The 19,717-nt window shown below is 39.4% G+C and overlaps 1 protein-coding gene across 1 annotated transcript in view; it reads left to right on the top strand.

The window, feature by feature from the left end:
• Window positions 1–19,717, top strand: part of LOC112970317 (serine/threonine-protein kinase TNNI3K) — a 109,625-nt gene that overhangs the window by 60,361 nt on the left and 29,547 nt on the right. The window contains exons 19-21 of the mRNA XM_026074573.1: window positions 13,539–13,591; window positions 15,038–15,090; window positions 16,364–16,496. Of these exons, the coding sequence (XP_025930358.1) occupies window positions 13,539–13,591; window positions 15,038–15,090; window positions 16,364–16,496 (239 nt within the window). The remainder of the gene's footprint in view (window positions 1–13,538; window positions 13,592–15,037; window positions 15,091–16,363; window positions 16,497–19,717) is intronic.

The following is a 19,717-nucleotide window of genomic DNA, read 5'->3' as shown; positions in this document are numbered from 1 at the left end:
CAAAATTTTAGTCCCAAGAAATCGACCAAAAACCATAACTGACATTATTGATACCAGGATTCCATCCCTGGAGGCTGAATCCACTTCATTTTAAAGAAAGGCGATACCATTCTTCTATTATTTCTAGTGAAAAATCAGTGAGTTCAGTAGATATTTGCTATTATAAAAGCAGTATACACAAAGACAGAAACAGATGTGGAGGGTTTTTTGAATGACTTTGTTTGGATCAAAGCTGATATTTTATATCCCCTTCTCCAGAACTCCTTGCTTTTCTTGTATATGACAAGTAGGCCACCACTGGTGGGGTTTCATGCTGTTTCATGTCTAGTGCAGCCACTTGTGTGAGAGGAGAGGTCATGGAGTGGGGGCTTTGAGTCACCTAGAGGAGGGACCAGAGCAGAAAGCTGAAGCTAGAGAATGTTCTTCCTAGCAGGGCCCTCAAGCCTGGACAGCGCTAGAAAGCACTGCCTGGCCAGCACTTCTCATGGTGCCTTCACATGCTATCTCATCTGATCAGTTACGCCAAATAGAGACTGTGCTCCTCACCACCAATATATGAAATACAGGTACTGAAGTGAAGGTGTGTGAAATAGGGCTTACCTGGCTGCAGCTCACTCAAATACATGGGACATAAGTATCCTCTCATAAGGGGTTGTAAGAACTCATATAGGTCCCAAGAGACTGGGGTTCCAAGTTTATCAGTGCCAAGCCTAATCAGTTCTTCAGGTGATAATTTGTTGAGCACAGGAGAAACCTGGGGTTGCCTGCAGGTTTGTTTCCCAGATTGCTGGAAGCTCAGGTAAGACCAGCATTGAAAAAAAAAAGCAGATTCTTCTTTAATGCAGTGCATAGTTTTGATGTTTTCTGATGTAAAGGTCCTTGCTTCAATTTCTTGCTATAATGGATTCTTCACAAATGACGATAATCCTTTATTTGCTATTTACTTACTTGGTTACCTTCTTGTCTCTACATCATGCTCTGAATTTTCTTTTCCTTTAACATTTTTAAGTTCAGATACTCAAATGAGTATTTTTCTTGACAAACTAGAGTACTAACTGAAATACCTGGGACAAGGGGAGTTTTTGTAATTACTAAGAGAAAAAATTTCTAACAGTTTCTAATAGAAAATCATGGACTATCCRAAGTGTTATTAGTGAGTTCCTTTCTTTTCCCCTGATCCCTTGAGACCAAGGTTTCTGAACACCCTGGTCCCAACTCAGAGGTGAACCAGATGTAGATGGAGTGAGACAGTCCCGCTGTAAAAGCTGTTTCAGAGCTGGCTACGGGGTCAGAGGGCACGTCCGTATGCAGGATGCAGCGTTCACTGTTGCAGTTCAGGGAATGACAGAGCCCCAGAGGCAGCCCCAGCTGGTTAACATGATTTACTTGGCCCCACACCGCCTTCCGACAGATAGCCCACATTGTGTCGGTGCCCTGTGAGGCCACAGAGGATCGCAGGGTAGGGAGGCATCCAGCGGAGCTAAGAGTGGTTTGAAAACCAATGAATCTGTGTGTAAAACCTTAGGATTCTTTTTCTCCTAAGAAAAGTTATTAACAACATTTCAGCCTATCTCTGCGCTGCCTGGAAAAGTAAAGCTGATTCCTAGGTTGCAGATCTGTTAGGACAAGAGACTAGTGCAGTTCTCCTGTGCAGGGTGTAAGGGACCCTCGTCCCTGGGCAGAACAGATCCAGCCTAGGGCACAGTGCGCACAAAAACATGCTCAGGAACTGACTAGTAGCAGAATATAAAGCTTTGTTGCTGTGCGGATCTCTCTCTCCTCAATCTCCACATTTAAAGGTATTTTAACTCCTCCTAGGCATGCAGATCCTTCCCTGCTGATTAGAATGTCACAAATACCTTTTACATAATCCTAATTTGTGCTGCATATAAAATAGCTACCTCAGAACCTGACTTCACAAAATTTTGACATATTTGAGTTGATCTTTACAAATTGGCATAAGGGTAACATTTTCTTTTGAACATGCATTGAATTCCTTTTTCATTTGGCTGCTGGCAGTGCTTTATCTTGATCAAACGCAGAACCAAAACCAAACAAATAAAAATAATCAAAGCTTCAGTTTTATTAATTCCTGGTACCTGTTCTTCACAAGTTTTCCATCCATTTTCTATTTTATGTGAGTACTACAAAGTCTCTCCCTGGAAATYAGAATCCCTAAAGCTTTTTCAAAGTGTGTTGAAAGAAAAACGTATCTCCAGACATCCTTCTAGCATAATAATGAATTCTGATTCATTGTTACAGTTCTAACAATCGTAACAAATGGATTCTATTGAGTATCTTTTTTCCAGTGCATGAGATGGCCCTGTGTCTTGCTGCCTGATGAAGGGTGTATTAGGGACATTAGATTTCATAAAAAGGGAAGGGCAAAGCTGAAGAAACAACACTTATAGGTACTTTGACTTTATATCCCTGCTCAGTGGCACTGATTTTGTTCGTGATACAGTAGCAAGTTTCTCTTCCGCTCTACTACCCATGTGCCATGGGTATCATCAGCAAATCACCCCTTCTCGCATGCTGCATCTGGACTGTGGCCCAGGAGAGAGGTGGCTGTGTTGTGTCCGTGTGTTGAGAGAGCATGTAGAGAGTCTCAGACTGCATGAACATGAGCCGTTCTTCATGTTATGATGTTTTCTTTGGATCTTCTCCTTTTAGCAAACCCCATGAAGCACCTGTACCCTCATATAAACCACAGGCTTTTCTGATCAGCCATCTTCCTTTTGCTGTGTCCCCTTATAGAGAAAAAGGGGTATGTAACCATCTGTTCAGATACTATCTTCCAGTTTTGCTTATAGCCATACGTTTATGTGGAATAAAATTTAGTGAAGCAGTCAGAGAAGCAGAAAGGGGGAAAAAGGAACCATCCCATTCTCCCCACTCATGCAAAGGAGAAGCAGCCTCTTGTGATGCTAACCAGCATATGATCTACAACATTAGCTGTAGGGAGCTGACCAGAGGGAGAGGAAGAGAGGGAAGACCAAGAGACAGCATCCTGCCTGGAGGAAAAATACGACCCTATTATGAATTCTAGGAAAGCAAATAGCAGCCTTGGAAACACTTCAGACATGCCTACCTGCAGATGTAGACAGGCATGACTTTCTCTGTCTCTGCACTGAGCTTGCTAGAAAAGAAGAATGCCTGTGGCACTGTGCCTCAGCTAAACGTTGTGCTGAAAAGGCAGAGTGTATTGAACGCAGCCCTGCATCAACACACACAGCCTCAGAGCTGGCCAGTCGGGAACCCAAGGGAGAATAACGTCTGTCTGCATTCGTCTGGATAGACACTACTCTAGAGCAGACTGGCAACGGCACTTTCCTAGTGCTTTTCTCTGCGCGTTCTCTTGAGCAACCCCTGCTAGAATATTCCTAATTCCATAATATCCTCTGTCTTGAGCCCTAGAAGCAAATTAGAAATCAGGATCAAACTCAAACCTTATTTCAGCATTTTAAGAAATTACATTTGTTTATGATGCACCAATCTAGTTTTTTTACATTTCTAAATACAGAAGAGATGGCAAACAATCATAGCAAAGGTTTTAAACCAGGATGTCTTGTGTTAAACAATTAAATCTGTATTTCTACACCTAAACAAGAATCATGCTTATGAGAGGTGTTGAAAACCTCAATTCACAGGAAACTCAGTGGGTCTGCTGTACATGAGTCAAATGAAAGTTAGTGGCTCATATGATATATTAACAGTCTTGCAACATGTCATTCAGAAACATTGCTCAGAGTTTAGAAGGGCAGCACTGAAATGTTTTTAGCTGCTTTGAAAGCCAGACTCTTTAATGTAAAGACTGTTCTGCCCACACGTATATGGTTTTGCACAAAAAAAGTCAATATTACAAGAAAAGTAATTTGAACATTGGTGAAATCAGTATGTACTATGGCTCACATCAGATGCTTGTGTAGAGTAATATCCTCTTAAATCAAAGCCCCTTGCAGGGTACAGCCATTTATAATCTTGAATTGAAATTGAAATCCACTACAAGGTTAAGAACAAAGGATCTCAAAAGGTGTAGATACAATGAAATGAGTCAGATCACCTTTTGGTCTAACTAGTAGCTATCCTTACATGAAAACTATTACCTCTTGTTTTTCACAATTTATTAACTAAGGCTTTGCAAACCTTCGTATCTTACAGTTCAGCTTCTTTTCTAAAAAAGCCTCAGTTGAGAGTGTCCTGTTGAACAAGACATGAGCCTGAAATGATCCTAAAGCCTGGAAAACAAACTTAGTTTTGAAATGGCCTGTTCTAAACAGCTAGAAATGAAAGCACATCATTTTTCTCAGCTGGGAGGTATTTTCAAACCACTTAGTCTTCCAGAGGCTAATAATACTTGTTCATCCTGCTCTGCAGATAGTAAGGCCAAAAAGAATCATTTTAGTCATCTTGTCAATTTAGGACTATGAAATATTATGTGAGACAACAAACCCAGTCCTCTACTTTTGGAAACAATCATTTCAGAGTCTGATTTCATGTATAATGTGGGCAGTAAGTTTTGTTGACTAATGCATATTTTTCAGAAGGTCTGCTAATGTGGATTCAAGAATTAATTGACAGATAATCCAGCAATCTTTTGATTGATTGCTTTTTCTTAAAAAGGTCTCAGTTGCCCTAGATCTATCAACATCTATCAAGTGGCCTCCTCACCTTCACTTGGATTATGCAGAGGACTTTTAGTCTTCTAATGTAAAGCAGATGCCTTCCAAAAAGGCTGCTTAGTGTTATCTCTCTCTATAGGCAAGCTTTGCGTTTTTGCTCCTAATGACCACAGTGTAGGTGCTCACCTTGAGTTTTTTAGCCACTGTAAACCATAATTCCAATTTGAAGTTACATACTGCTATGAGTATGGCTTACATTCTTAACTCCTTAGTTAACCTCAATTTTGCTATGTTAAATAGATGCTGTGTGCTCATGTCTGGCTTTCCAAGTCATAAACAATTTCTTCAGACTTCTTGAACACAACTCACAACATGAGTTTCCCCAGTGAAGTTCCTGAAGTTCTAGCCAGATTCTTGAGACTTTTTTGCTCAAACTATAGCAACGCATGTTGTTCCACTGCAGAGGTGCTTAGCTCTGTCCCCACTGTATTAACCACCCTGGAAGCCAACATACAAACGCTGGTGAGCATACAGAAAGTGAATTGCACTGGTTGTAATCTCTTGAATGCACTGTGTGGGAAAAATGGGTTAGTGCTCTTTCCCCTGCCAGTACCCCTTTCCTACAGCTTGGGGATGTGTCCAACAGTGAGTTACAGCGCTTGCAGATGGTGCACCTTCACACCAACTGAAATGAATTGAATCAAATCCTATCTGTCCCCTTGCTCTCCCGAAACTCTTCCTTCATCCAGGCAGGGAGGTCACCAGAGCTGTCTCCCTGGCTCCAGCTCCCCATCCTTCCCACTTGGCTCCTAACTCTAGAAAGATCAGGAGACTAAGAGCACTGGCAGGAATTTGGGTCATTCAAAAGACTGGCAGAGTGGCAGGTTGCTGACATAGATTTTCTGTGTATTTCACTGCCTTTATGCCCACCTACCACTTGCATCAAATGCCAGSACTCTGGTCTGGAGCGTTGCTCCAGTGTTTGTGGAGAACTGAAACCAAAATTTTATTTGATGTAGAGTCCCCTATGTGGAAGATCTCTCCATTTTCATTTCTTTTTTTATATGTATATATTTTTGCAACATCGTGACCTTACAGGACTTTTGAAAAAAGTTAGCTTGTCAGCCAAATACCTGTAAGCTACTTAGCTAACAAAAAAAAAAAAAAATCAAAGAAAAATTCCAAATACAGAACACCAGCAAAACTAGGGGCTTTGCTCTTGCCTCTGTGTTTTCAAAGCCTAAAGGACCCATAAAGGGCAGAATGGGCCTAGAATGCCTGGGCCCTCCGGAGGCAGCCCCAAGGCTCCAGGGCAGCGAAGAAGAGTGCGGACTGGTAACTTCTCTGCAGCTTGTTGTAGGGATGTTAGGGCTGAGGGTGAGCCCTGCAGCTGGATGGAATATTGTCAGGGTGTAGATTGGGTCCCGTCTCTCTCCTATAAATGTAGTTAATGAAAGATACAGCAAGGAGCACTGCAGTGTTCTATCTTTTCTGTCACATGCTTATAGAAAGCTAAAATCAAATGAAATCAGCTGTGTAATTCTCACATATTTCTTTTAGGAAGAGAAACAATGAGAGATAAACTATACTGTAGAGACAAACATATATTATAAAAACTCTGACTGTAATTAGACAGTCACACTTTGAAAATCTGTAAATTCCAGCTATTAATTGGTGCTTATATTAGAAATAAAATCATGTTTCTATTTTTTCATTTTGTATTTTTTGTTAATGAAATTACAAAATGATAACTAAGAGCTGAGGCAGGGTTGAAAAGATTACATTTAATGTATTATAAATAGATGTTTTGTGCTTAGTTTGATGGCTCTTTGTTCACTCTTAAACTGTGGGGATACGGCAGGGAAAAGAGATTACAGCTATTCAGGTTTTTTGCAATATCCTTTTAGTARCTATTAAGAAGTGAAATATCTTTCAATATCACTTTTACCATATCCCTTCTGGAGGGAGATAAGTTCAAGCTGCCCTACAGTTTTTAGTCTTTCCCTGTAAAACCTGCATTAGAGAGACAGAACTAAGAGCTTGGAAATCATTTCCTGAAGTATCTGTAGTGTTGATTGCTTCAGGAAGACTRTGGTGTCTTATTGTTTTAGGGTTAAACATCATCATTATCAAATGGAAAAAAAAAAGAAATTCTGAGAGAACAAAGATATCTGCAGTGCCTGGACAAGCACAGAATACAAAGTACCCACAATGTACAATATAGGCTGTACATATAGACAGCTTTGGAATACTAACTATTTGTAAATTGAATGCAATCTTCAGAGTATCAGAAGCTCTGCTCTAAAAACTGGATAATATTCTGATTTTCCACCTTTGATGGAGTTGATGTTAGTGCTACACATTTTGGCACACATTTCCTATTTTGTCCTTTCAGAAGTACCTTCCTGCAGGCAATGGCCATCCAGGTGCCAGGCAATGTTGAAGAGGTGAAGCTCTTCAGCTCTGAGTTTCAATCAAGGTGTAATAATGGCAGCAACTTTTGTAGAGCCATTCTTTTAAGTACTATATGTTGCTCTGAGGAAATTCTCCCCTCCTTATCAAAAACAGAAGCTGTAAATACCAGCCACCTTGGAATACAGCTTCCCCACTCCATGGATTGGAATAATGCCACAGCTCTATATGCAGATATTCTCCAGTTGTTGATGAATGTATAGGCAGAGACCCATTGCTCCTGGGCCTGCTTCCAAATCCCCTGCCATATTAATTGAGTTGAAGTTACAGTGGAGATGGCAAATGCATAGGGATGGGGTTTTCCCACTGTAAATTCCTACTCAGTGAGAATATCTTCTTATTTCCATTCTGCTCAAGCAGTACAGTTTGTGAAAATTCACCCTCCATATTTTATTTTCTATAAACACACATTTTTTCAGATGTTAATTTCCAAGTCAGCAGAAGGTTTTATTCAATGCAATCCCATGTGAAAGATCCCCAATCAGTTGCAGGTGAGCTGGTACYGCCATACCAGACATATATCCATACACCTGCATGAGAATACCAATTCTGAGCACAAAGCAGCATTTATATATTATCATGGCAGTCTGCCCAGAAAATGTGTGCCTGCCCCTACGGAGGGCTAATCAGTTCAGACAGAGCATCCTTCCAGTGCAGATATTCTGCTTGCAAGCCTGGAAGCTTCTGTCCTGTGCTGCATTTTCCTTTGCAGAGATTTACAGCAAACCCTTGAAAATTGGACATTCCACCCTTCTGTGATTAATGTCCTGCATGAGTGAGGCTTGTGTTTTTGAGAGTGCAAACAGTTGTGAGTTGCCTAAGTGTGATCTGTTCTGGTGCACTCTGTAAATACTTGGTCTTGGTAAATCATAGCTCACTTCTAAGCTGCTCCTTTGTTGAGAGTTCTGCATTCTGCCCTAAAACTGACAGACATCCTGATGTCTCTAAGTAGGAATGTGACTGTCCACAAGTGGCTCTCTTTCCATCCTGCTTGCTTACTGAACTTCCTCCATTTAGTTACTTTAATTGGTTTGAGTGATTTCTTTTTTTCCAACACTTGCAGTGCTGACCTTGAATTTTAATCCTAAACTAACAGATGAGGGAGGTGAGAATATGCTGAAATTGCTCCTGATTTTATTTTGTTCTTTGACATTTTGAACTTGAGATTGGTGCTCATAACAGTGACGTTTGGTCAGCTCAGGTATGGAGAATGCTGGTACCAGACAAATGACCGGGCAAAGCTCCACACAGGAGCCTACTCTCACTTCTAACCTTCTTAGTTCTAGACCTGATATTTCCAGACAAAACTATCAAGTTGAAAACAGAACCATTTTTATTTTTTATTTGAATACACATTTGCCCATGAGGAATTAGGGAGCACCATGTAAGAGGCACAGGCTGAGCACCAAATAAATCTAAATATAGAATCATGTTCCCAAAGATTTGGGACTGAATCTTAAACTCTTGGTCCTTCGCATCTTCCTGACCTGCCAGTTATTCGTGATTCTTTGATATTGACCTCCTTACTTGACCTAAAGAGAAATGCCCTTAGCGAACACTACAGTATGGATTATTGTATTCTCCATGGGTTAGGTAACATGGACAATATCACTCAATCATTCAGGAAAATCCACTGGCCTCTTATAACCAAATCTGGTCCGACTCTCCAGAATTCTGGAGTTATCTATTCAGTGCAAGGTCAACAGTGGATTGCCCCCAAGTCAGAATTAATTCTTTTCCAAGGTTAGTGTTCCATTTTTGTTTTTCTTATTTGAAGCTGTCGAGGTGAAAATGTATAATAAATGCCCATTTGGTTCTTATCTAATCAGAGTATTTTCCTTTTCATAGCTTCAGTGTTAGAATTACTCTTGTTTTGCTTTTGTTTGGTTTGCAGTTCTCCTGCCTATCTGCTCACAAGATGAAACTTGAATAAAATAGATAAGAAATATTTGTAGTCTTATGTAGAAATCTTTTTGTAGCTGTTTTGTTTGTATTTGTAAGCTTATTTGTGGAAATCCTATTATTAATAGGATGGATGCGTGAGTAGTGTTAGATTTCTTCCCAGACATTATCAAAATCCTTCATTGCATTTCTGTCTTTGAATAAATAATATGTAAAAAAGGCTGAATTTTCTTCACATTACCCTCAATAAATGTGTATAAGCCACCACACATGGTGTGGTCCTAGTAGTTATAGGACAAATCCAGTAGATTTGGCTGTAAGCCTCCAAATATAACTCTGCCAAAACTCTAAGGTAAAGTTCTGGTCCTGCAATCCTTTACATTCACTGAGGTTTGCAGTTGCTATGGTTTCAAAAATTTCACTGAAATTAAAACACTTTTATATCTGTCAGTACAAGTAATTATCTTTGGTAAATAATTTCTGAGAATTCCAGGTGTCTGGGCAGATTGCCCCTTATACATGCTGACCCATTTTCCTGCATTTGTTCCCTCCTTCCCAAGTCCRGAAGTTGTGTCTGGGGTGAAGATGAAGACTCTCTATTTAGAGATAAATGTCTGACCCGTTTTTCTAACATACAAATATTGTATTTACCTGAGATGTCTTGCTGTTTGCAGTCTAGCTAGAAGTGTACATTAGCCCCACCCAAGCTGCCATACGTCTGAAATCCCAGGTGTTTTTTACAGTGCACAGACAGTTCATTCTATCGCACCTGGAGACTGAGTGAACAGGCTTAGGGAACAGGCATGAGTCAACTTGCAGCCTGTGCACAGTATCTCCAGTATTTCTAGGAAGTGTTGGGGTTAATATACCAGTGCTACACAGCCCATGAATTTCTGTCTGGGAAATTCTGCTTCGTTAAACAGCCCTAGCCAAGGTCCARATATACTCTGTATATATACTCTGTCTTGTAAAAGACACTGATCATCTTCTCAGATTCTTCTTTGTTACCATTCATGGCAGCAACCACCCCTCTCCAGGGATGCTAATTTCGGTGTATGGACCAGCTTGCCTAGGGTGCTTAGGAAGCAAAGGCCACGGAGAGGTTCCACCGCCGCACTCGAATTGCTAGCACTAATTTTTATGCAAGTGATTCTGGCTAGCCTGTACATCAAAATGTTCCATCTAGTTCTAGTCCTGAGTTCCCTATATCAGAGTGCAAGGTGTTATTATCAGGCTGTTGAAAGCCAAATTCTATATAGTGTCTGACTCAATTATTTGAGTGATCCCACTTCAAGCAAATGTGTCTGCAAACAAATGGCTCTAATGATGGGATGAGATTAAAAATGAAGCCTAATTACCTCAGTTTATTTAACCCCTGGAATGCTTCCAAATATGTCTCTGGCTATGCTTCTCTAATCATGCAGGTTAATCATTTTCAGTGGTGCACTGCAAAATGCTCTCACACTTTATACGTCTGTATAATTTTTCTCAAGATAATGGACTTYGGACATAGCGCATCTGGGAGTGATGGCAGTGCATGAGGAGCTACAGGGACAATGTATTGTTAATGCACCATGGCAATGTCAGAGCAGACATCTCACAAAGAGAATATTTTCCTTTGATCCTAAAGACCCTGATCATTATGTCCTGGGTTTCCTCAGGAAAAGAAAAAAAAAAAGTCTGAATCTTTTTTTGCCAGTGCTCTGTGTTAACCTGAACTTGACATTAAAGTAAAAAGAAGACATGGTAGCAGCCAATCAAGTGATCTTATTTCTTTTGCTGTCTAATCTGCTGTCACTGTGCCATGCATGGCACAACATACAGTAAGCATACAGTGTACACTTTTCAGTGGGCATTGGCTTTAACTTACAATGCATTGTCACTTGGATTTGTCATCCTGAGGTTCAATAAATACAGCATAGATATTGATAATTGAGATCCCCTGGCTGATATGTTGTTCGAAAAATTAGGCTGTGCTGGTGTGTTTTGGTAGAACAGTGAGAGAAGCTTCATATGTCAAGCAAAATGCAGAAGTCTGATTTTTCATTCGTAAAGTAATAGAAAAGTAATTTTTCTTCCTTATTTTGATTTACCCTTTTTGAAGATACCACTACTGTTATTAAGAAGAACTTAATGTAACTGCTCATTCCTGCTGATACTGATCTGCTCCCACTAAAGTTCAGGGGAATTTTGCTATTATCTCTGTGGTGAGCAGGTCTAGGTCGTACATCTTTCTCGTAAGGCCTACATACCTGATACTGTTTCCAGCTCTTAAATTTCATAATAATCCTAGTTATCGGAAATTTCAGGAGAATTTCTCTTCCATCATTAACTCCTCTTTCCTCTTGGTATTTAAATCTATGCTGCCACTCTATATCTTTAAGTTAAGTTAAGGCAGCTCTTCATAAGTCAAATCTTTAAGCCAGCTTCCAAACCATTTTGATGTTGTTTTCTAATCACAGAATTCAGATGTCATGGTATTTGCCCTAGTATTTGAACCTACATTTGTATTTGAATATAATGATCTATCTGAAAGCCTCAAAGCACATCTTCAAGCAGGGGAAACCTTATCTCTATTTTACAACCTAAGAGTCGGAGGCATTGTCAATACCATGCACTTACCAGAGGCCTTACAACATATCAGCATACTGCTGGAGATAAAGCCCTGGTGCTCTGATTCCCTACCCAGGATACCATACTGTGACTGAATAATTTCTAATCTTAAATCTAAGGTAACATTTCTTAAAAGCACCTAAGAGACTAAGCATCTTTGATATGAAAGAGACTCAGTCTCCTAAAGGCAAACTTCACAGAACTGTTTGGCTGAAAGAAGTGCCCCAAAAGATTAAAAAATAAATGAAAAATAGATATTTAACCTCTGCTCATCAAGACCTTCTGATGGGTCCTCTTACAAAATGAGATTCCTAGTGAGGCAAGCTTTAAATTACAAGTGACGGGGAAGGGAGTTGAGGAGTGCCAGCTTACTGTAGCTGACCCTGCTTTGAGCAGAGGGGTTGGACTAGGTGATCTCCAGAGGTCCCTTTCAACCTYGACTATTCTTTGATTCCGTGATTCTGTTTCTAAAAAATTTTGTTTGTATATTGGGCAATGGGTATACAAAATCTTTGCTAAATTTCTGTTAATATGATGTCCAATAATAAACAATGTTTTGTGCTTGCAATTGTACCCATCAAACAATAACAAAGGATATTCATTTCACTGATAGTAAGATAAAATAGTAAAAATTCACTAAGTACACCTAATTTCATTAAGCAGATGGAAATCTGACATTATGGAATATCCCAGTACAAAAAAGACTTTGACACATTACAACAAGTCCAGCAGAGGCCACCAGGATGGTCAGGGGCTGGAGCATATGACATATGAGGCAAGGCTATGAGAGCTGGGTATGTACAGCCTGGAGAGGAGGGAAGCCAGGGGTCCTGGGCATAGTCTTCAGCTACCTATATTGGTAGTTATAGAAAAGGCACTTCTCAGAAGTACCAGCAAAAGGCCCAGAGGCTACGGACACATGTTGCAGCAAGGGAGCTTCCAACTAGGAAAAACATGGAAAAAAATCTTCACGATGGTAGTCAGAGCCTGGAGCAGGTGCCCAGAAGTGTTGTGGGATCTCCATAATTGGAGATAATCAGAAGGTGCTTGGACAAGGCCTTGAGTGACCTGACTTGGTGTTAGCACAGTTCTGGGAGGGGGCTGGATCAGATGACCCTTCCCAACGTAAACCATTCTGTGATTCTAATTCACTAACATCAAGGTAGCCCATGGTACCAGCTAAGAAACAGGGCAGGTTCAGATTGCTCAAGAAGTTTCTTAGACATTCCCCCGCACTGAAATATCTTCACAAGCACAGACACTTGAGGCAAATGATGCTGACTTAATATACTTTTTCAGGTATTGAAAATGGAAACCATGACAGTGCTGGGTGTTCTGGAGAGGAGAAGAGGGCAAGAATCTCTTTAAATCACTCTAAAATATTACAATGTTATTTTCCCCCGGCGTAATGGATTTCTTATGGCTTCTAGTGATCCATCCTATATGTAGTCTTCAGATCTGTTGCTGCCCTTCTGTACATCTACGTGACTTAGTTAACACTATGGACTTACACTTATGTAAGAGAAAAGAATCAGACTATATAATTATATTTAAAGGCTATCTCTGTGTTTATCTTCAGACATCTTCTTCACTTCATCCTTGAGATCCAGTGCATATAATTAATAAAGCTGTTATAATTGATCTATGACTAATTACAGAAATTATTTTGTTCAATACTCATTAGAAACTGACGTTCTCATTTATGAAGGTATTGGGTTTGCCTTCTCAGAGTTAATCTGTGTACTTTATGATAATAAATGTGAGATGTATCTAAAGGTGGTTTATCTGTAGACATTTATCTTTTCAAGCAAATGAGTTGAACGCCTTAAAACTTCAACTATTCAAGCTATGAATCAAAAATTTAAAATTTTCACTATTTTTATGGCACTGTCAAATAACTGTCTATTCTAATAATTGTCTTTTTTCCAGTCACAATATTCTTCTGTATGAGGATGGCCATGCTGTAGTTGCTGATTTTGGAGGTGAGGCGTTTTTATGAAAGATCTGTAATTAACCTCAAATTCTCTAAAAATAAGCATGTGCTGACTAAGAAAAATCAGAAAGTTGGTGTGGTTGCTCTTCATTTCATTACAGAGGAGAGAAAAGGTTTTTAGGGATGAGAATATCCCTATTTTTTTTTTTCTCATGTAAGTTAGCAAGTGCTGTGGAATACCTCACTGTATATCTGAGAATGAAGCCTAGATGATAGTGAGGTGGATGCGTCTCAGTTTGAGTAGGTTTTAATGGTAGGTTAGAGGAAGAGGTGGAGTGAAAAATCCCTCTAATAGAGAATGTGTCCTCATCTTTCATGAGAAGCAATCAGGATCTGAGGACAGTGTCACCGTGCAAGTCTGTGGTTGTTACCAGCCAAACCCCAGGGCAACAGGACAGGTTTCTTTCATTTTAGTTGAGAGGGCAAAATGTAGTTCTTTATTTCAGTTATGGACCTTAGCAACTTTGTCTGTTTGCTATTAGACCAAGTTATACCTTACAGATCTGTGTCTCATGCTTTGGCATGGTGTTCGTCAGTCAAGCAGAAGTGCTCTGTGGGAACACATTCTTGCTGGTGCAAGGGCAGAGTTTGAGGAGATGGGTCTGACCTAACTGCCTCAGGAACTACTCCCTCAGACACGGCCCTTGTTACTGTGGCACATCACCACAGATGTGATCAGTAGAAATGCATGAACATCAGCTAACGCAAGCGGAGGAGGCGGGTATCAGCATGGCCAGATCTGCACGGGACCCCTAACTGTGCAGTGCTGACCCAGACTTGCTGTTCTCCAGGCTGCTGGAGTAGGGAGATGGCATAAGGCCTGAATCATGTGGGAATGGCTGAAAGAGCTATTACTGTTCTCTTCTGCTTGCCTCAGGTGCTGCTGAAAATATTCTTATTTGTACAGATGCAAGTGTAAGTGTATTTTTCTCATATGTCAAAGTCCTGGTTGGGGACTTATTTATGTATCATAAAATATATCACATACCACCTTCACTATATTCATGCAAGATCTTGTCATTTTTAGCTGCACTTCTTTTCTGACGTTAAATAAGACTGACAGGCTTCTGTGGGTTTGAATTTTAATGCAGGGCTCAGTTACTGTTTGTTGTAAATCTAGATAAAGTTATATTGACCAGTACAAATAATCACAAGTTCACAAATTCTGAGATGGATCCTCAGCTGCTGTAAACGGCTATTAATGTCAGTGGAGCTCTGTAGATTTATACCAGTGCTGAATTTGGCGTATAGGTGTGAGAAGCTTCATTGTCTGCATGCATCCTTGTTAAAAAGCAAGCTATCACGGTTCCCCTGGATTTTCAAAACCCCAGTGTCATAAAAGAAGTACTTTTTTTACCAAGAATTTTGTAGAATTAGGTGGATATCTGTAGTGGGTTGACAGTAAAACTTTTTTTGTGTGTTCTGTGTGTTTCAGAATCTAGATTTTTGCAATCCCTGGATGAAGACAACATGACAAAACAACCTGGGGTTTGTTTCTTGTTTTGTTCCACATAATTAGTATAAAACATGTAGGCAAACTCCGTGTAGGAGAAAATTACATTAGAAATATTTTGCTGGAAAAGATGCTCTGGTACAGCTTTGTATCTCCTTTGTGTTTTCTTTTTTTTTTTTCCTCTCYTTTTAGTATTGGAGATCAACCTCTTTAATAGCAGATATCAGTGAATGCAAAGTATATTTTCTGTTTTGCACTCAGAAAGAAGTTTCTTATTCTGCAACAGAAAATAATATTTTTATGAGGTTCTCATCTGGCTTCTATTGCCTGAAAAATCCTTAGTAAAGCATCCTCTTTTTGTATCCACCCAGCCCCATTTACATACACATGTTGCTGACAGGTGGTCCCTATTTCTACTAGGGAATTAGTTATTCAGCACTGATTTTCTTTCTGAATTCTTTTCTCTGTTTCAAACACATTGCTCACAGAGGGTCATCTTTTACAAGACAGTATCACTGGCTTCACAAGTTTTAGCCCAGATGCATTCTGTGTGTCACACCATGGTCATGAAACTTTGCATCATCACAGTCACTGATTACGGATTAGAACATGCCATGCCTAAACCACGATTTGGTGGTCATCCTCTTAACAAGCGTTAATATGCACTCGCTGCATGAGGAGTGAGTACAGCTGCTGCAAGCCTGGTTCCTGCCTAGGTTTGATGGTACCTCACTGAGGAGGGCTGTCTTGCAGAGAATGTAGATTAAATTACTCAAGTGCAAACAACCTGTAAAAAGACCCTGAATTCATCACTCCACTGAGAGGCTGGTTGCTTGTGAAGGAGCCTCAAAACTGAGCTTCTGCAGAAAGCAGTGAGATGCCAGGAGAGGAGGCAGCCACCCAACACAGTTGTCCTCACTGTTATTCCAGCTACCAGCTGGAGTAGTAGTTAATTATTATAATGTGGCATGCTCAGACCTTATAGCATAGTCTCCAGACTATTTAAGTCTGGATGTTTAGTTTTTAACTCCAGTGCTACTCTCTTGTTTAGAGCCTGATTGCACTGGCTTTATGGAGTTGATGCATACGCTGTCCTAATGCTGTTATGTATAAAGTACAGTAATTTGCTGCCTGAGTTTTGCATGCTGTGGTGAATTCTTTTCCTGATGAATTTACCTGTTAACTTATGGGGGAAGGGAGGCAAGAAAATGAGGAAACAGAAAGTAAGACAAACATAAATACAGGAAAAGATACACTCCCCAGGTACAAAACACTGTTAATGTATTATTGATGTTTCCTGATGTACAGAACCTACGCTGGATGGCCCCCGAGGTATTCACTCAGTGTACAAGGTACACTATAAAAGCTGATGTTTTCAGCTATGCTTTGTGTCTCTGGGAACTGTTAACAGGTGAAATTCCATTTGCTCACCTAAAACCAGGTAAGGTACTCTGAATTAATGTTTAGACATCAAGCTAGAGAAATAGCTACATTGCATAATATTAATCAACATTTTACTAAAGTTTGTTATTAAGTGCTAGGATGATGCATTCAGTGAAAAGCATAGAACTAGCCCTCTACATTCACATTATTATTTGCTATAATAGATTTGTTTAGAGATCAATAACTACATCCAGTTCAAGGATTACGACCAAAGCATCCTAAGTGCATGCCCTCTGTCTTTCACATTGGCGTTGAGATTGTAAAGTGGTTACTCAATATAATTCTTCCTTGAGTGTATTCTTGTGTAGCTTTAGAAGGGACCTRCAAACGGTGATGAGCTAGCAACAGCAAAATGAGATTTCCAGGTCTAGAGCCTTGCACTCGCTATGATTCTGAACCCTTGATGTGTGCCAGGAATTTCTGGATGTTGAGAGCGCCTCAGGATATGGTTAGGACCAGCATGGGTGAGCTCTGGGAGGCGCTGGACCCCTGTGCCATAGACCTGAGCCTTTGCAGTGTGTCCTCCTGTGACTTGAGGTGGATCTGTGGCCATGCTGTTGTGCAGCTGTCTCCACGCTGGGGCCAGCCTGGGGGAACCTTAGCACAACATTTCATTCCAGCAACTGAAAAGGCTGGGAAACTTGGGTTCCTTTGGTTTGTTTTAAGTGGGGTTTGGGTACAAAGGAGAGGACAGTTGCTGGGGGAAGAGATGTGCAAGGCTTGTCAGATGGCCTTCAGTTGGATTTTCTGATGTTTGGAGAAAGCATAGTCTGTGGCAGCATTTTTGCCTTGAGAATGGTGAATTTTTCTATTTCGTACAAACACTTATGCCCAAGTAGAATATAAATGTCAAGTAACAGCATATAGTCCTTTTTTATTCATGCATCTGTCTGTATATGTCTATCTGTATGTCTAATTCTCTCTGTTCCTTAGATGCCTATCACTGTGCTATTCCCCTGATCGTGTCAATTGCTTTATAAGTTAAATACTCTAATACTAAGTGAAATCTAATGTATTTTTCTCAGTGCATTGTTATTATCTTTTCAAAGACATAGTTTTTCATACCTGTAAAGTTTTGCTTATCCCATGGTCTGTTTTTTTTGTCTGTTCAAAGAATTTTAAGTGAAGATTCATATTTCTGCTTTTTTTTTTTTTTTTTTTTTTTTTTTTGAGATTATGCCTCCATTAAACTCCTTCGGAGGTCATTGTGATGTTCAGAAGTTCAGCCTCTTGCATGCAAAGTGTGTAGCTATCATTAACATCATTAGTAATTAGTATGCCAGATCTGTATATGACCTTCTAAATTATATTAGCTGGTTTTCACAGCTCTTTATTTTTAACTGCTAACATACTAAATGCAAAAGCCAGACATCTGAATCAATTGCACTTCAGTTTCTAGAAACAAAACACTTCTAGCTGTCAATCTGAATTTCAGTCCTGAATCTTCTTTTTTTTCTTTTTTTTTTATTCCTTTTTCACTGGTTATAGTATCTTTGTTCATGAGTGTTTAACTGGAAATCAAGACTGTAGATTTTTGGATGTACACCAGCCCACATAGTAGTTGAATTTTGGTCCTCTCAGATGTTCAGTTGAGTAATTTTCCCCTTTTTCATGGATATGGAAACTGAGACTATACAAAGCCACAAAGCAGGTGATTTTCAGATGTAGCAGTTCCTGTTTTATGACTACTTCCAAGTCTCTGTGGTCTCTCAAACTGCACTGCTTATGAAAGATATGATGTATTTATACATAAAAAAGATATTGAAATTACTGCACATAAGATTTAGATGTATATTCTGCAAAAAGCAGCTTTAAGGATGCTGTATGTTTTATAGTCTCAGTAAAACTTCTACATTTATGATATATGTTCAGATAATGACTATTCAGTTAAAAACAAATCCCATATTTTTCACAAAGCATGTATTTCAAAATGAGGAATGATAAATTTTTCTTTAGAAAATTTTGTATGCCATCTGCAGAACACTGTAATTATGTATTCCTGATCTTATTTCTATTTTATAGTTATTTTTGTGCATGCTGAGAGGTCTGGGAAGTCATTCTGGTCAAATTAGGTGTTGAAATAATATGTGATTATGAAATTTGATACTAATGAAAACTAGATGTCACCCATTGAAATTGATATAGTTACCACATGAAAAGCAATTCCATGTTCCCTGCTGAATCTAGTACAAAATCCAGGTTTTTTAGGGTGTGCTATATTCTGAATTAGATATCCATTCATCAAATTGTATAAGCAGTTTTATAGCTATTGAATCTAAGTCACTAGTTACTTTATCAAATGGAAAATCTATTAAATCAGATGAAATCCCCAAAGAAATCACTTTAGCATTAATTCAAGCATAATATTTGTTGAGTTCTGTTTCATGCAGTCCTGTAGTACCCAAAGCCTGCAGCATGTCTTCTCGTCAGTAAGGAAACCTACCAAATGTGCTCAACAATCATCTGTAAAATAGACAAACTGAGAAGATCCAGAAAGAATGACAGTTCTGGGAAATAACTGGAGAATGCATAACTGTTCGTATTTATTAAGTATGGAGATGAATTCTTCTCCAAGGCTCTTACAGTCTGAGGCTTTGCATGCACTTCAAATATAGCAATTAGGCTACCAGTTAACAACTCGTTGTTAAGATGAATTGCATTTAATGAATGGTCTAAATTTGAAAGATTAAACAGTTAAGAGCATTAGAATAGCTTACTTTGAAATCTTGAGTGCTGTGCTGAGGAAGATGGTGGGTTGTCCTGGCAGGACTAAGGGACACAATGTTTTCAGCCTATCTGCCTTAAGCATCCTTTTTTACTATGTGTTTAGCACCAGCTGTGGTAGTACCTTAATACTTGTCTCAACAGCAGTTGAGACTCACTTCTGAAGTCTCGAGGAGGAACTTCTAATGTCTTTTATAGGCAATAATTTTTTTTTCCATGGATTTAACTGAGCTAGAAAACAAAATGCCTGTAGGCCCATTTATGATGCATGAATATTTTAGCTGCTGAGTATTTCAGTAACAGACTGGACTGAAACTCTAGACCCAAAGCTTTGATCAATTTTAAAGAGACTTGGACAGTATCTTGGAAGCCTAAATTATAAGAAAGCTCAGGGTTTTTATATATATATATATATATATATATATATATAATTTTTTTTTTAGGCAACAATACAAATGAGACAGAAGAACAGAATTTTATGTTAATTACTAGGTG

This window comes from Apteryx rowi, unplaced genomic scaffold (genome assembly GCF_003343035.1).
Source record: "Apteryx rowi isolate R43461 unplaced genomic scaffold, aptRow1 scaffold_39, whole genome shotgun sequence".
In the NCBI taxonomy this organism is placed as follows: Eukaryota; Metazoa; Chordata; class Aves; order Apterygiformes; family Apterygidae; genus Apteryx; species Apteryx rowi.
The sequence above is the reverse complement of the archived record's forward strand: the minus strand, read 5'-3'. Positions and strand labels throughout refer to the sequence as shown.